The sequence below is a fragment of the Panthera leo genome, chromosome C1 (assembly GCF_018350215.1).
Source record: "Panthera leo isolate Ple1 chromosome C1, P.leo_Ple1_pat1.1, whole genome shotgun sequence".
Taxonomy (NCBI): Eukaryota; Metazoa; Chordata; class Mammalia; order Carnivora; family Felidae; genus Panthera; species Panthera leo.
In genome coordinates, this window is record NC_056686.1 from 206,671,957 (window position 1) to 206,690,926 (window position 18,970).

Below are 18,970 nucleotides of genomic sequence, written 5' to 3' on the forward strand. Positions count from 1 at the left end.
GCCTGGGCAGCTCAGTCGGTTAAGTATCCGACTCTTGGTTTCGGCTCAGGTCATGATATCACGGTTCATGAGTTCAAGCCCCGCATCAGGCTCCGCACTGACAGCACAGAGCCTGCCTTGGATTCTCTCTCTCCCCCTCTCTCTGCCCCTCCTCTGCTCTGTCTCTCAAAATAAACAAACATTAAAAGAGAGAGAGAGAGAGAAGTGCACAATCTCAGATCCTATGTTAGCCCTATTGAATCAGAATCTGCATTTTCAAGTGCTTGAGATTTTGAAAGCATGGAACATAAAACATACATACATACATATGTTTAAATACTTTATACAATTATTTCCTAAGCCTCAATTCCCACTTGATTCTTGCTTTCCTTTCTTCTAAAACAGTTATTTCTCCCTGTAACTGGAAGGTTTCCTTTTATTTTACAGGTTGAGGAACTTGTAATGCAGCTAATATCCTATCATCTGTGTATTCAATATATGGCTGGTGAATAGATGTTGCTCTCTCTCATAATACATATAACCACCTCAGAATTTTGTATTTCAAAGCAAACTTCTACCAAGGTTGGGAGAATTCATCTTAACTTTTGTAGAGATCTTAAACTTTCCAAGCATTGACTAATGACAAGAGATTCCTGAATGATCTAAAGATCACTGACCTTTCAATATTTCCTAGACAGTGTTGTTTCTCATTTTTTCCACTAACTTTTAGAATAAAGGTGGCCGTCTTGATCAGAGGAATCATACCAGTATCACTGACCAAACAGTAAGATAGTGACTACAGGGAAAACTTGTTTCTTGACTGCTATCAGAAGACTTTTCTATAAGTAATTTTACTAATGTATACGTAGTTAGTAATAAAAGTTTAACCATCTTACAAAGAGCACATTACTTGTAATTTTAACATAAAACTCATCCCTAGTGGCAATATTCCCTCACTTGCTGTTTAAGTGTCAAAACGAAGCTCTTAACTCAAAAGGGTAACATAAAAATCTTTCTTCGAACTATCAGTTCAAGTATTTAATGATTACTTCCGACAAACAAACCAGGGTGCTAGCCACTATGGGGGATACAAAATGAATTCAGCCACTTTACAGTCTCTATGGGGGAAGGGAGAAAAGAGGAGCCTAACATTAGCATTCATATGACCTTGATACAAAGTACAGTATGATGGGAAGCACTAGAGAATCACGAGAGGCTCAAAGTAGGGGCACAGAGTGGGAAATAGGACAACATACTTTTTAATTTCATGCATGAAGAATATCTGCTACATAGTTAAGTAACAAACTGTCTAAATTTGGCTTCATTTTTAAAAAATAAATTCACAGTATTATTAACTTAAAAAAATAATACACCTTAGAAAAAGCCTGATTTCTCTTTGAGCACAAAGGAGTACCATGAAAACTGGTAGCTTTTTGCTTAATGGAGCCTAAGTGTACCACAGAAGGACATGAATTATCTAACATTTGTAGAGTATTCCATTCACAATGGTTAAAACAAAAGATATGCATAAAAAACCATTATAGCACTATCATAAACTCTGAACAACAGGGCCACTCACAGAATAAGTAGTAAGACATATACAAAGCATGGCAATATGGCAATCAGTCTTTTCGTTTCTTGAGTTAACGTGGAGGAAAAAAATCCACGGTTCCACAGGATCACACGATCTGGCTGCCAGCAGAATCATCTCAAAAAATGAGAGATATACAACCCAGAAATTACACTGTGCTTTTAAATGGTGAAATACACTCTGCTTAAACAGGGTTTGGATTCAGCAATTAACTTGGGTAGGTGTAAGTATCACTGCACATGTGGAAGACAAAACAGAATTTGGCAGTTCGTGGATATAAAGCATGGTTTCCATTTGACTGCTGGTATTCTCAGGGATTCATTTCAATCGACAATTACTGAGTGCCAACTATATGAAGGAGAAGGAGACATGAAGATGAATAAAACAGGTCTTACCCTTGGCTCATCTGCTTATTTTATAATTAAAAAAAACATCACTAGACATTACAACAAGACAAGAAAGCAGAAAAGGTAGGTACCTGCCCTCACAGTGCTTACAGGCTACTTAACAATTTAAGCGGTAACAGCCGATAGGTAACACATGGGTGAATTTACCAACTAACCTAGGCCAAGCTTTAAGCCTGGCGCTCCCCCAACATGGTTTCTCTGCCAATCCTTTCAAAGTAGTAGCTACTCAAGTTCCTACTCCCCTCATATCCCATGGTTGCTATCTTCCTGACTCTCTAATGGTCTCTGTTCCCTACGCTATCCCCAGTAATCTCTTCCTCTTTGGGGATTACTCTATTCCTATTCAAGCCACCCTTCCAAAACATATTCATTAAGGGTTTGTACCTCTAGCTCAGAGCCTTCTTCCTCATCATCACCCCAAGCAATATTCAATGAAATGGATTCTGTTTCTTTCAACAACTTTTCAGTTAGAAAAAAAGGACAAGACAAGATGGCAGGCGAACGAAAGATGCCCAGCAATGAAGCACCGAAGAAGGAATGCCTACTAAATCTTTCACTCCATCTCCACTCCGGTCAGTCTCTTTTAGAAGGTTAAAACCAATGGTTCCCACCACCCACAGGATAAAACCCAAGTCCCCTACCATGTTTTTCAAAAACGAGTCCAACTAACTTTAACACTCTCATTCCCAAAAAATGTCATCAGACACCTTTTATATTCCATCTACACTGACCATACCTGACTGTGCTCATCGTACCTACCTGCCTTTTTTAACTCACACCACTTTCTGGACTATCGCCTTTGTTCACACGATGAATCTTTAATAATTATCTAAGGCTCGTCGAAAATGACCTCCTCTTTCTACTCTGCCCTGAATTCTTCAGGCAAAATAATTCTCCTTCAAATCTGATTACCTCCACTAAAACTGGGAGAGTCTTGCTGACAGGCATGGTGTCTTAATTATTTTTTTGGCAGATGAAACACAAGAGACTCAGTATCTGTGGGCCTCTGAAATGAAATGTCTTTGCTAAGGAAAATCTTATTCCTGAGTGTTTCTATCAATGTCCTCTTGTAACTCACTGCAATCATTATATTTATATTTTGAACATAAATGCCATTAAAAAAAAAAAAAAAACCTACATTCATCCACATCTGCCTAGAAAGAAAAGCACTAAAAAGCTTTCTTATAAAAAGTCAAGTCTGTTTAAATAACTGACTTATAAAATAGTCCAGAGCTTACCAGGAAATACCAACTTCATTTTCACATGCAATTAGTACCCTCACAGAAACACTTTAATTTACTGGTGAATACACAGTATTTAAAATTCTGGCTCTTCTCATTCTCTCTTTAAAAATGGGAAGAAAAATCAATATATTGAAAGAATAGTTTACCCAGAGATACCATTTTCAGCAAAGGAAACCCTACATACAAAAAATAAACAGTAGTGTGTTACTTTACAGAAAGACTTTTCAATTTACCAAACATACAAACAAAACAAAAAACCTCAAACAAGAAAGCCATTTAAAAATTCAAACTATTCTTCAAAGCTTCAGTTTTTCAAGTGCTTAAGTCCAAAACTTAAGTTCCCCAAAGGCAAGGGCAAGGACCTTTGATATAACGTAAATGCTTATTAGAGGAGTGCCTGGCACATGACAGGTCCTTAGTAGTTTTCTAAATGAATGAAAAGTGAGCAGGAGGAACCTCTAATCTGACTAATCTGCCTTCCTTCCAAAGTAAGATATTATTTGAAAAACACAGGTTATATGGATGGATTTTTTTTTCATTGTGTGGATATAATTCCATTTATTGAACAGTCTATTAGTTAACATTTAGAGAGTTTTCAGCCTTTTTGGCATTTAAATACAATACTACAATAAACAGTAGCATACTCTTCATATACATATTTAAATATATCTACAGGACAAATCCTTTTTTCTTTTTCTTTTCTTTTCTTAATTTAAATTCCAGTTAGTTAACATAGAGTGTAATATTCGTTTCAGGAGTATGTAGTGACTCCTCACTTACATATAACACCCAGTGCTCACAGAAAGACTTTAAATAAATGTTCTTTTTAGCAGTAAGAAGTTGTTTCTAGTAGAGCTGAAAAGTCAGTATCTTTTTTGTTCAAACTTTCAAAGCACAAGAATTAGCTCATTTATGAGGCTCCCACATTACTCAATTCTTACTACAGAGTTAATAATTTGAGAGAAAGAGGGGAAATTAAGCATAAGGCTAATCAAGAAACTATTAAGCATCACAAAATTAGAATAAAATTCTTGCCACATTAAAATAGGAGTTTCTCCCCTGATTTTAAGAAACAATTAAAAATGTTTTTCTCTCTCAAAAATAAATAAACATTTTAAAAAGGAGGGAGGGGCGCCCGGGTCGCTCAGTTGGTTAAGTGTCCAACTCTTGATTTTGGCTCAGGTCACGATCTCACGGTTTATGAGTTCGAGCCCCATGTTAGGCTCTGCGCTGACAGTGCGGATCCTGCTTGGGACTTTTCTCTCTCCTTCCTAAATATAAATAAATATTTTTGAAAAAGAAAATGTTTTTATTCTAAATACTTATTATGGCACAGGAAAGAACAATGATAAACTTTAAAACTATAATCTTCTTAAGTCTTAATAAACCAAAATTATCGACACACAAGCCATTATACAATTTTAAAGCTCACTGAGATTATTAACAAAAACAATCCCAATCTCATTTTATAAATTAATAATCTGAAATCCAGGAGAAAGTCTAGTAATTTGTTCAAGACTGTTAGTGGTAGAATTAGGCCTAAAGCCCAGTTCTCCCTTCTTTCTACCCAGTACTTTTTCCACTGCAGCTACTTCTAGGTTATTTATTATTAAATATGGAGTGTTCAGTAGTGGATAAAGAAGAAAAAGAAGTCCTCAGTTACTTTACTATGAGCTTAAAGGCTTTCTGTCAAGTTTAAATCCCAAACAGCAATCTTCTAAAAGATGACTCCAAAAAAACCCAAACACATTAGTATCTTAACAATTTTGTCAGCTACACCTCAATAAAGCTGAAGGAGGGGGAAAAAAATTAAAAACAGGATGGTTCTAACCTTACCTAACCCTGCCCACAAGTAACAGAACTGACTGGCACTACACTGAAATTTAAAGTAGTCTTTAGGGGCACCTGGGTGGTTCAGTCGGTTGGGCATCCGACTTCAGCTCAGGTCATGATCTCACGGTTTGTGAGTTCAAGCCCCACGTCGGGCTCTGTGCTGACGGCTCAGAGCCTGGAGCCTGCTTCGGATTCTGTGTCTCCCCCTCTCTCTGCCCCTCCCCTGCTCATGCTCAGTTTCTATCTCTCAATAATGAATAAATGTTAAAAAAAGTAAATTAATTTAAAAAAACAGTCTTTAGCTATTACACACACACACACGCACACATATATACAACACAGACAAAATGATTATGAAAAACAAACTGCTAAATAAATGTTGACATTAAATGATTTTATAACTTAAGGTGAGAGCTGAGTCTTAAAGTACCTGGCTATTTTTCAGTTTCCATTGCAATCCTTAAATCTACATGAAACATTTAAATTCCTCAGGGTTAAATCTGAAGTCCCCATTTGTTTTCTTCTGTGTGAATTTATCTACTTCCAAAGCTTTATGTAGCATCTACATGCTCACAATTCCCAAATTTACATTTCCAGTCAAAATTTCTCAGAGAACTAGACTTGCGTATCCAACTTCACTGGCATCTTAAGATTAATATATTCAAATGGAAACTCCTTTTTCTACCCCAAACCTATGTTGAAAAAAATAGAAACACCTTGCTGTTCAAGAACCAAAAACCTAGAAGTCATCTTGGATTCCTCCTCCTCATTCCCTACACAGTCTATTCAGAGGTAACAATCTTTCTATTTTCAAAGTATCCTGAATCTGAAATGTCTCTATCCCCAATGTCACTACACTCGTGTAAATCACCACTGTCGCTCACCTGAATTACTAGATTCCTCCTTCCTGCTCTGCTCACTTCAACTCTTGGGCCCTCTGATTTAGTCACCACATAGCAACCAGAGTAGTATTTTAAAAATCTGCATCAGATCACGTCTCCGTCTTGCTTAAAATTCTTGAATGACTTCCTAATGCACATATAATTAAGTATGAAACCTTTACACCATGGTTTCAATGCCTCTCTCCAAACCTCATCTTGTCCCATTCTTCCCCACTGCCAATACTTAATTCCCCATTCACAACAGGCTTTGTTTTCAATTTCTCTATTCCAGGGATTGGCAAAGGATGGCCTGCTGTCTTTCTAAAATAAAGTTGTACTGGAAAACTGCCACATCCATTCATTACATATGGTCTACTGCTCCTCCGGTGTTACAACAGGAGAGGGCTGAGGGACTGCCGACAGAGAACATACGGCTCAGGAAGTTGAAAATATTGACTATCTGGTCCTATAAAGAAACAATATTCTACAGCCATCCCCTTTGCCTGGAATGCTCTTCAGCCCACTTTTGTCACGAGCACCTTCTCACTCTTCAAGTCCCAGTCTAAACATCGTTACAAGTATTACTTACTCAGAGACCCCCTTCTTGGCCTACATAGTTACCCTCTTCTTTATCGCCACAGCCCATTTTCTTCACTATGTTTTATAACTAAACGTTTGTTTACTTGTTAATCTGTTCCATGTGTGCAGGGATCAAATGCATCCCAACTAATTTTTTACACCTAAGTCAGAGGTAGCAAATAACATACAGTTTTGAATGCTGAATTCTGTACTGATAAACCTTATGTGGATATTTTTGAGGCTTTAACAAAATGATCTACAATTTAAAAATCCTTAAAATTAGAAAGTAGCAGAACTTTTTTTCTCTAGTATAACCATGAATTTAAAGTTATTTTATTTAGAAATAAATGTGAAAGAAAAGCCAATCCCTGTGAATTCTGAAATGTTTTCATATTTTCTAAAATAAGACCAGAGTTTTTTCTTATGGCAAGGCACAAGAGCCATATCACACCCTAAGTTTTGCTTTGTGGTCTAGAGAAATCTACCGAATTCCTTTGGATCTCAGTTTCCTCAAAGGGACCATTCTTCCAGAGCTAGGAAGAATATACTAACCAAGTAAGAGAAAAGCATTTGGCTTTTCTATGTCGGCTTCAATTTTGTGAAATTACTTCTAAAGCCAATAATCAGTTACTTTCATCTCAAAGAAGTTCCTCCATTCGTGTGCTCTGATAGTTTACTTACGCCACTTTGCTTTACCAAAGATATTGCCCAGATGTTTACTATTCTCATCTTAAAACCAGGGTACTAGCAACTATGATAAACCAGCCCCAATTCTCCATAAAAATGTATTTCACCTGAAACCTTCAACATTAAAAAAAAAAATAGGTTCTGGCTGCCTATACCATAGCACTGAAATGTTCACTTGAGTAGGAAATAACTTTGCTTTAAAAAAAAAAAAAAAATGTTACTGCTTACGCAGTTCGGCAAACTGCTAAAAGCACAGTGAACAAAAAAACCCCTGATGACTAGACCACACAGTAAGGCTTTCAGAACCACAAAAAGGAATACATTCTGTGAGACTGAAGATGGTTACTTTGATCCCACAGAACCCTAAACCATTCTCTCACCTTCCTGTCAGAGAATTCAACGAACAAACGGGTAATAGCAATTATCGTGCAAATGTAGTTTGCACATTATGTTTTGCACATTATGTTAGTAACATTCCCAAGTCCCATTTGATAGAAAAAACTGAGATTTCCTGCACCAGGGCACATTAAGACTACTGTATAATGGCCCTGTTCGTGTCCCCTTCATATAGTAGTACTATATTTGTGTGGTTAAGAGTAAAAATGAAATAAGTTAAGTAGAAAACCCAAAAATGAGCACAGATACTAGCAGAGGTTAAAAGACTTAACTCAGCTGAAATAAAGAAATGGATTCTGAGATAAACTAGCATTGGTACATCTAGTCAGAAATTGCCTAGTTTAAACTTGTCAAATGAGTGTTTGTCAAAGAAAAAAAAAAAAATCGACGAACATGTTGAGATGCTGGTGATGTATCATTAATGCCCATGTAAGAGAAATAAAAAGAACGTGGCATATATAATTTCTTCAGCACAATTAACTTGACTACACGTTCTCTGGAACATATTATAGGGAACTAACTGCCTATATTTCGAAGTAACAATTAACCTTAGGTATGGGACCACCTTAAGCAACTCACAAATATGCTGAAACTCTTCCAGTTAGCACAGAGTAATGTTCACATGACTTCAATTTCTACCTAACCATGTTTCAGAGTTGAAAAATCACTTAAACACGGATTTTCCACTCCGGTCTCCCCTCCTCTCCTTGCTTTTTGGAGGAGCCAATTCTCAACACAACACATAACTACAGATGTTTTTTCCGCATCTTTGCCCAAGCTGCAAAGCAGCACTTCAAGACAAACAAAAACGGCAAATCGCACATTCAGACCAACTCCTACTGAGCTATCTTTTTCCTCACTTGCCCATTTCTTAGTATACACCCAAAAAGGGCTACTCCGAGTCTCTTCATCACGTTTCCAGAAGATGCACGGTTTAATTATTAGATTTGTAATAGTTTTAGAACTAAAGAATCTCAGGAGGTATTACTGCCAGCTCCTTCATTTTAATTATAAATAAAGCAAGAGCTAAAATTTAAAGGACTATAGCTTTACAAACACTGAGGCAATTTACTTGAATCCCCTCATTTTCAGTGTGTTTACTGCATCTTGATCCATTCATTGTGCCTCAGGAGCAGATCTACAGAGAAGTCAAGGGCTCAGCCTGAAGCCACACTGCCTGAATACTGTTCCAGCTAGGCCACTTACTAGCTATGTTCATCTGGACAGATCACTAAGTCTCTGTGCCTTGGTTTCCCCACTCGTAAAACAGAGGAGAATCGTAGTATCCGGCTCATTAGTTTGTGACCACGAACTAAAACATGTAAATGCACTAGAACTGAACCAAGCACACAGTCACTACCATCATTCACCATGGCATCTCCGGCAAATGAGAACGTGCCTCTGTTCTACAGTTAATTCTCAGTCGTTCTCAATTCCGCAGTCTCTCCATATCCAAGAACTCCGATGCTCCAGTCTTCTCCCCTTCAACAGCTTGAAGCAAAATTCTCCCACTCCACATTTCTTCTTTCTTTTGATGCCAAGTTTCTTAAATTAGACTTCTTCGTTTCCCACACCTACGTACCAGTTTGTTTTTGAAGACTTGTCCTTTGGCTCTGAGATGTTTGTTCTCTGGACTCCAACACTTAATCCTCAGTACGTGCTACCACACGTCCAATCTCGATCTCCAGTTCGGAGTTCCTGCTCAAGCTCTAAACCTGTATATCTCTAAACACAATTCTGTGATGATCTCACACTCAATTTCCCTCACATGTGAAATGATCTCTAAGGCTGCTTCCAACTATAAAAATCTCTAATATTACCGAAAACAAAATTTGTCACCTCCTCAATCTATTCATTTCTAGCCTATCGCTTTACTCAAAAATTTCCAGGTTCTCCCCTGCTTCTAGCAAACAACCTCCCAATTCTACATTTATATATCATTTTCATCCTAATCTTCTTAAAATATTCTGTCACATTGTCATCCACTTAAAAATTTCCAAAAAAACTCCACTGTTAAGTCCAAATTCCTTAGCTTGACATTCAAGTCTTTCTCCAATCTGTTCCCAAACCACCTTTGCAACATTACAATCTATTAATCCCCACAAATTATTATATACCTCAAATTCTTCTTTACCACCTTTAGTACACATTAAGTATACCAAATTTATTATTTCTGTATAATCACATGACATCTGCCATCCTGGAATGCCTTCCACATTGTTCACTTATATCCCAAATTTTTCACGGCTCAGTTCAATTTGATATCTTCCCATGAAATCTTACAGCCCAGGATAATCTCTCCCTCCTATGAATTCCTAAGCCATTTACTGCTCATTCAATTCATTTGCCACTTAATTATGTAACGCCTCACACTGGTATCCAAATGTCTGCATCATCTCTTACATCACAGTAAAGACAAGGGTATCATAACCCTTCGCACCCACTGCACTTTCCTAGAAAGCTGTGGAGAGCGGGCACTAAAAAAACCTGTTGACTGCATGAAGAACACAATCACTTTGCTTCTTGAAACACTAGCTACCTGCTTACATAATCCCATTTAAGAGAAAGAAATTATGGAAGGAATAGTAGAAACAGAAAGTGACTATTTTGTAACCACCATAGTTATAATGATTCATGCAAGAATCATCAATGGATGCTAAAACCATCACATGAAAGTTTCTTGGGGAACAGGATATTTATACAGTCTCAAAATATATCTGAACAAATTACTTATGAATTACAAAGGGAAAAAAGGTACCTTCACAGTGGAGAAATCTGGCGGACACCAAGTGATCAAAGTTAACATCACCAATAATGGGATAAACTGACATCATGTGCCTCCTGATGTGATGCACTGAGGACACAACATCACTTATGTATTATTCCTGCCAAAAATGCATAACCTGAAACTAGTCATGAGGAAACAATCAGACAAACCAAAAACCGAGGGACAATCTACAAAACAACTGACTGGCCTATACTCGTCAAAAATGTCAATGTGCTGAAAAACAAAAAGCTGAGGAACGGAGTGTATGATCCTGGATTGGATCCTGGATCAGAAAATGAACTGCTCTAAGGACATCACTGCTACAGAGGACAACTGATGAATATGAATGTGGACTGTATCTGGTAACTGTATTATAGTAATGTTAAACTGCCTAATTTTGAACATTGTTCTTTGGTTAAGTGAGAGAATTTCCTTGTTCTCAGGACAAACATCCCAAAGTATTTGAGGGTAAATGATTTTAAAACTTATTCACTAATTGTTCAGTAATAGTAATATCAATAATAGTAATAATAACCAGTATCAACAGCAAGATTGGCAAAATGTTAGCAACTGTTGAATCTACAAGAGATCACTGTACTGTTTGGTGCAACTTTTCCATTTCTTTTCAAAATAAAATTTAAAAAACGAACACCCTACTACCACACAAAAACTTTGAGAAGTTTTTATTTATCTGTGGTATTTTACATTTCATCAGACAATCTTAAAAGCAAGACATACTTGCAATAGAAAAGTTTGCTTTATATAAAGATTTATTCTAAAAAAACAAAAACATCATTTTAGAACCAAAGAAACATTTTCTAATGTTAACAGCCCAACACTAATTTATGTTGTTTTTTTTTAAAAAATTCATGTTTACTATGGAACTTGGTTAAAACAGTCAATTTCAACTGGTGAAAAGTCTTAGACGGTATTTTTTAAACATTGTAGTTTTATTCCTTTCAAGTATACAGAGGAAGTAGAGAAAGCTAAAATGGGCTGACTGATTAAGCATTTCAAGGAAAAAATAATGATCTGTAAATCACACATTAATAAACAAGCATTTATAAGTTAATCAAAGTCTGTTTCCTTAATAATGATTACAAAGAATGTATTTATCATAAATCACAAATTTCATCTTCCCTCAATTATCAAAAACTGTGACTTAGCTGGTTAGAAATTCTGAGTGAGGTTTTAGAATACAGCCACTAATTATTATTTCTCTAGGCTTCCTACAGCCTTTAAAGCTAACACTGCTAGTCACAGTACTATATAGTATATAAAGGATTTTCTAGATTCCATAGAATTAACAATAGTCCTTTAAGGTTGGATACCTTATTTATGAGATGTTCGGTAACAACTTCTCTTAGTCCAGTGTAGAGCTTTTCTCCGTGTTTATGCAAAACCATTGTATAAGCATTTCTATAGAGCTCCTCAAAACTAAGACCACTGTTATTCTTACGCTGGATTTCTTGAATTGCATTTTTCAGAAGGTCCCAAATGCTGTTTACATATTTTTCATCCATGGTCATCTGTAATATCCAAGAGAGACAAAAAGACAAAAAAAAACACCAATGGTTGAAAATCTTTCTGTATTTGTCCACAGAGTAATTATTTTATTATATGGCTATGACTATAAATCTGCATTACTTAATAAGGATGTTAACAGTCTGTTCTAACAAAAATTAAAAAATACACATAAGAATAGTTTTTAGAGCTGACAAAAGCCATTTTTGTAAAAAAATCCTTAAGACTTTCCTCCTTTCTTACATGCATCAAAACCCTCCAATTTAAATGAAATCATAATCCCCGATGTTAATACCTGGCTTTAGCCAAAAGTGTTAAGACATCCTTCCCTTAGTTTATTTAGTGGAATACAAGCTCAGAGAGATGCTGAGACAGAAAGAGTTCCCTAATTAAAAACAAAACAAAAAAAAACGAAACTGAGGACATGAACACTATTTTCCTCTCCTGAAGATTTACAGAGCTCCTTAGCAAATTAAAGATTGGAAGAAGACGTGCAATTAAAAACAAAACAAAAACCCCACATTTTCTGTTTAACCTAGGATTCTCTTATTTTCTTCCTTTCCCGGTTCAGATTCCACAGTCCCATCATTTGTAGCTACCTTGTATACACCCATGAATCAGTTGCCCCTCTCCCCTCCAAAATACTTACCATTCTAAACCACACCTACCCACCAACTCCTCACACTCACCCATGTGTGTAGCGGAAAGTAAATGAGTAACACACACACACACCCATATTCAATAGGTCTTGGTTTAAATTCATAACCACTAACCACAAGTGGGCCCAGAGTACAACCCCACCATCCTACATTCTAGACCGTTAACTCTACCAAACAGCTGATTTTACACCATCTCCTTCATCCTCATTCTAGGATAATGACTTGCTTCCTGTTCTACTGAGAAAACAGAAACAATCTGAAGACACAATGCACAAACCCCAACCATATCCACCAATCTATAGGATTATGAATCAATATACCCTGCTAGTCCTGGTGCTCAAAGTACCAAGTTCTTCTGCTCAAATTATAGCACAGGGACTAGAAACATAGACATCATCAAGGACTTACTACAGAAATGCAGAATTTCAGGCTCCACCCCAGACCTACAGAACCATAATCCGCATTTTGAACCCAGGTGATACCTATACAGAACGAAGTTTAGTTCCATGCCAACTCACCTATAAAGAACCTCCCTTTACCAATCTCCCTTCTCCTCATCATCACCACATTCTTTCCTCTCTGCTAGATAATTTCCACCCACATTCAAAATCATCAGTTTCCCATGTTAAAAAGAAATCCTCACAAACCCTCATACTTCTCCAGTACCATCAAATTTCTCTTTTCCATTTACAGAGAAATCACAAGACTTAAGAGATTTCTACATTCACTGACTCCAAGCCCCACTTCCCCCACTGTATCTTGACTCTACTCCAATAAGGCTTTCATTTCTACTGTTTCACTGAAAACTACTTGACAAAGTCATCAGCGACTTCCATCCTGCTAAATGTCAACGGTCAAAGTTTTAGTTCTCATCATACCTGACCCATCTGGCAGTTAATGAAAAAGCTGATCATGCCTACTCCTTGAAACAGATTCCTTGCTTTGCCTTCCAAGCATTACAATCTCTTGTTTTTCTTCCTATTTCTCTAGCTTCTATTTGTCAGTCTGCTTACTGGTTCCTTCTCACAGCAACCTCCCACCCTAAACCCCTCTGACCACAACTCAGTTTTCAGGTGAAGCTGGTCTCATCTATGTTCACGGCTTCAAGTTAACCTCAAATTTATAGACCTCGTTTGGCCTTCTGCCCTTGATGTCAGAGTTCTACATTCAGCACCTTTTCAATGTTTCCACTTGAATACCTACGAAGCATCTCAAATTTACCGTGTCCAAAACAGAAATCCTAATCTTTGCCCCCAAAGTCTGCTTCCCCTGCAGCCTTCTCCAAATGAGCAAATGTCCACACCATCCTTTCGGTTGCTAAGGCCAAAAGTTTGTAATCCCTTGTATTCCCTCATCTCGATTCTAATCCAACAGGAAATTCGATTGTTTCTACCTCCAAAATGTACCCAGAATCTAACTCCTGCTCACCTCTTCCACTACTACTAGCCTTAGCCGTACCACCATCAACTCTCAGACCATCCCAACAGCCCCCTAACTGGTCTGTTTCTGCTCTTGGCCCACTATCATGCCACTCTTCTGCTCACAACCCTCAAGTGACTTTTCATTGCTCTTGGAGTTATAAGTCAAAGTCCTTATACAAACTACAAAATGTGACTCAATCTGATCATCTGACTTCATCTGTTCCTCCTTGCTCACTCTGCTCCAGCACACCAGCCTCTTTGCTATTCTTCTGAAGGTGTCAAACAAGTTCACTTTGAGGTGTTTGTATTTGCCACTCTCTATTGTCTCTCAACTGTTCTTCCCTAAGGCATCTCCATAGCTCAATCACTTTATCAACCTCACAAACGCTGCTCATCACCATAAAATAAAGCTTTAACTGCTCACTCCCTTTAAAATAGCAGTCTACTCTTACCAGTGACCCCCAAATTCCAATACTACATTCCATACTTCTTTTCCTGGCCTCCCTCTTCCAGCCAAATGTCCACTCCATGAAGGCAGGGATTTTTTTCACTGTGGAATCCCTCACCAACTAAAGTAATACATGGCATATAACAGACATTCATACTTGTTGACAGAATGATCTCCTACTAATCTCTAAGGAGCTGTTATTATGCCACATATAACCCACATGTTCTGCATTCACAACTTGGGAAACATGGCAACAATTACTCATCAGCTCCGCAAATATTTCTGACCTGAACTGAATAGAAATTACTGAGCTAATGGAATCCTCTCCAAAGAGGGCAGGAAGAAACTTCTGGAGGTGATGATGAGTGTGTTAATTGCATAGGTTATGTTGAAGGCTTCACAGGTGAATACTTACCTACAAATCCATCAAGTTGCACACCTCAATGAAGTGGTTTATGGAAACGAAACAAAACAAAACACAATCCTTTCCAAGCTATGTCCAATGGGTATGAATGTGGAAGAGTAAGGAACATAGGTAGGCAAAATAGTTCTTCCCGTCACCCTAGCAACAAAATATCGGTTCAACCCTCAATCATAGAGGATTCTTAAGCAGAGGACTCAAACTGAGTCTTATTATTCTAATCTTTTCTGGGGTGCTTAAAAAGGAACTCTTTAACAGAACAACTTTTTTACTACTCAAATCTTCTTCAAATCCCAGGTCTACCAGAAACTTTTCCAAAATGGCCTTTAGAGAATTTACCCCAACATCAAAACTACCATCTATTTTTATCACATATCCTGACACAGAGGATGCCATCCATATATTTTAAGATGTAGCTGGTCGTAAGTTCCCATAAATAAAATATACAAGTCCATGTGATAATGACGGCCTCGAGTACTCCATGTATGTGTGCAATGTGGTTTTAGTTTGCTGGCAGCATATACAGAGATTATTAAAAAGCAGACTAAAAACATCTCTTGACATTAAATAACGAATGAATAAAGCAAAACAATTCCAGAGAAAAACCAAGTTAATGTGGACTATAAACTCCAGTGATAACTATACTGCTAATAGTTGAGCAAAACTGCAAATGATCTTTCCAGGCTCTAAATAAGTTCCCACGAAAGCTAGAAAATGTACAAAAATATCTCTACCCATCATGAATTACTAAATTTGCTATTAGAAACTAAAGAATTTTAAAAAACATAAATCAGAGACTTTGACTATTGTAGGAATTTCCTTTACATTATAATAAATCATTTCTTACATATATAAACCAAGAGTCATTTTATAATCCAAGACTGTATGCAGTATTTTCTTCAGTATTCATGTTTTATGGACAGAGTAGAGATGGAGCAAAAGGATAACAATGTTTAGGTGTAGAAATTTTCAGGTAAATAAAAAGAAAATAGACCCAGAGAGACTGAATGACTTACCCCAAATCACAGAAATTAGGATTTATATATCCCCAAATCTAGTCCAAACTACTGAATCACATTACATTGCACTGTGCTAATATGATATAGTAATATCACAGTGTCAGTCACTGATTTTCCTGGGAAACATAGTGTGGAATATTAGTAGAGTATCTAACTTTTGCTGTCCAAAAGGCCTGGATTTGTGTCATGGTTTTGCTAAATTAACAACCCATGTGACCTTGGAAAAATTACTTAAATCTTCATTTCCTCACTTGTTAAGGAGGTTCAGTGACAGTATCTAGCTCAAAGGACTAACATGAAGATTAAAGAAGGTCAGAAGAATTTAGCCCAGCCCAGGACACAGCACAATCCCTCACATGTCGACTAACAAAAGTTTCCAGTGATAGAATCTCTTGAACTCTCATCAATGGGAATAACTGTCACAAAGAAAAAAACAAACAAAAAAAAAACTTTTCAAGCTTAATAAAAAAACAAAAAAACAAAAAACATGAGCTAAAACAACAATACTTAAGGGTACAACTATGCTAAATGCAAGTCAATATAATGAAGCCTTCTTTCAGAAACAGTATTCTCTACTTCATATCTCCTATTCTTCCAGTGCCATTTTAAATGGCATTTTAATCCCCAGGGCTCTGTCTTTGGCTGTTTTCATTCTATACTGGGTCACTATGCATTTCCATCCATTATCATGATTACAGTTATTACCCACACATCTAAAGTTCAAAAAATTGTAAGACACCAGATTAGCAAGGGATTCTGAAGCTTCCTAAAACTGCATACAAAATTTTACCAAATAATGTTGTGTGCATTTTCTTTTTCTGGATGATGAGTCTTGAGCTCTTTCAGATTTCCCACGAAGTTTGGCCCACATCTCAAAGAATAAGTTACTGGCTTGTGTGGTAATTGCTCCCAAATCTGTACTGCCAGCCCAGATGTTCCTCCAAAACATGAAACTACCGTATTCAATTGCCTGCTGGACATCTCAAACTAAATGCTCCAGAAACAGATCAAACTTACCATGTCCAAAAGCCCTGTTAAACTAACCCTCCTCCTATATTCTTTAATTCACAAACCAGCTAGTTTAGAAGCATGTATAACTAGCTGGTTTGTGAATTATTTATGTATAACTTTTCTTCTTCCTCTCTCATCCCCATCTCATCCAATCATCAGGTGCTGCTAACAGTAGGACCAAAATATTTCTCAAATATGCTCCCATTCTTTCATCCTGCATACTACTGTCCTAAAACTTTCCTCTAGATCACTAAGACAGCATTCCAACTATCATGAACTCGAATACCTCTCAGAATCTATCTTCCTCAGAATCACCATTTAAAAAATAAATATGAGCATCATGCCCCTGTTCAAAACCTAGTTCTCATTAATAACAGGGTGGAAGGATGTACTTTAAAAGTGTACTTTAATCATATTCAAAATCTAGTCTATTCCTACTTCTCTAACTTCATCTTTCACTCACTACTACATTTATTCCTAACAACATTAAATCAGTGGTTATTCCCATCCAGTGAGACACCTCCCCCTCATTCACCACCCTCCCATGTCGCCTTTTTTTTTTTTTCATTAAATTTTGGTTTTTTTTTACTTTTTCTTATTTTGAGAGAGACAGAGACAGCTTGAGCGGGGGAGGGACAGAGAAAGAGAGAAAGAATGAATCCCAAGCAGGCTCCATGCTACCAGCTGCAGAGCCCAATGTGGGGCTTGAACCCACAAACTGTGAGATCATGACCTGAGCCGAAACCAAGGGTCAGGCGCTCAACCAACTGAGCCACCCAGGCGCCCCATCTTCCCATGTTTTCTTAAAATCCTCTCCTCTGCCTCTTCTATATCTGATTCTTTACAAAGATTCTGAACACAGCTCTGATGTCCTCTATCCTCCAGGAATCCTTCCCTGACCTTCTATCGCAGAGTGGACTCCTTCTCAGCTCTTTCATAATACTCAGGTCATATCTATCACTACACTCCATACTGCTTCATAATTATCTGTGCATCTTTTTCCTCCAGTAGACTACAAGATACTTAAGGAGTTATATATTTTTCTTCAATGTCACTTAGAAGGCCATAAACAAATGCCTGGTGAAAGTATCTTGATTTATCTGTATTACAGTAATGCAATTTTGAAAACACGAACATCTGAATTAGTAAGCATAAGGATATGGAAATATATTTTAAGGTGCTTATCTACTGCAATTAACGTAATTTTAAAATAATCAAATGTTCTTTTCAAATAAAGTATAATCATGTGCAAGCAAGCAATAAACCCTTAAATTTCATTTATCAAGTAGTATTTTCAGATTTTCCTATTCACTTAACTACTTAATCATTAACTTTATTAATAAATATTAACTAGGAAGAAAATCATAGGCAGAAAAGCCCCTTCAGGAGAGGATCCATAAGCTACAATCTTTCCCCTAAATCAAAAAACTGAAAACAAAGGAAATGGGCTTCAAAAGCAGATTCTTCTATATGCATGCTTTTGGTCTTAGAATCTACTGAACATGTCAGTAACAGTGCTAAAATAATTATGTTATTGATGAACCTCAATTTCTCACCCATCCTTGGTACAGAATACAACATTAACTGCCAGTTAACCTCTAATCTCATCAATATTTTAAAAATTTTTTTTTAATGTTTACTTATTTTTGACAGCCAGAGTGTGAGCAGGGAAGAGGTAGAGAGAGTGGGAGACAAAGAATCCGAAACAAGCTCCAAGCTCCGAGTTGTCAGCACAGAGCCCCACATGGAGTTCAAACTTGCAAACTACGAGATCATGACCTGAGGTGAAGTCTGATGCTTAACCCACTGAGCCACCCAGGCGCCCCAAATTTCATCAATATGTTAACCATAAAAACATCAGTCTATATACTTCACTCAGAGTTATAAAACTTAAAGGCCTTAACATTGTATACTTTTTTAAAAAGAGTAGTAACATTTTTTTAAAGTGATATTCTAAATTATTTGAGCAGGATTTTGATCTCACTGATGAAATTGCTTTACTTAGGATCCATTAATTGCAAATACACTCAGGAAGGAATGTAATGCCTCAACAAAACAATAAAATAATGGAATGCATACATACACGTAATGTTTGCTCATTAT

At 37.0% G+C, this 18,970-nt stretch overlaps 1 protein-coding gene across 6 annotated transcripts in view; it reads right to left on the minus strand.

Annotated features, from left to right (window-relative positions):
• CUL3 (cullin 3) overlaps positions 1-18,970 on the minus strand; it is a 94,446-nt gene that overhangs the window by 61,589 nt on the left and 13,887 nt on the right. For 4 of the 6 annotated variants that reach the window (XM_042950319.1, XM_042950317.1, XM_042950318.1 and 1 more), the window contains one exon: positions 11,696-11,893. In XM_042950319.1, the coding sequence (XP_042806253.1) occupies positions 11,696-11,893 (198 nt within the window). Of the gene's footprint in view, positions 1-10,355; positions 10,483-11,695; positions 11,894-18,970 lie in introns of those variants that run through there. The other 2 variants (XM_042950321.1, XM_042950320.1) reach the window with 1 other exon arrangement.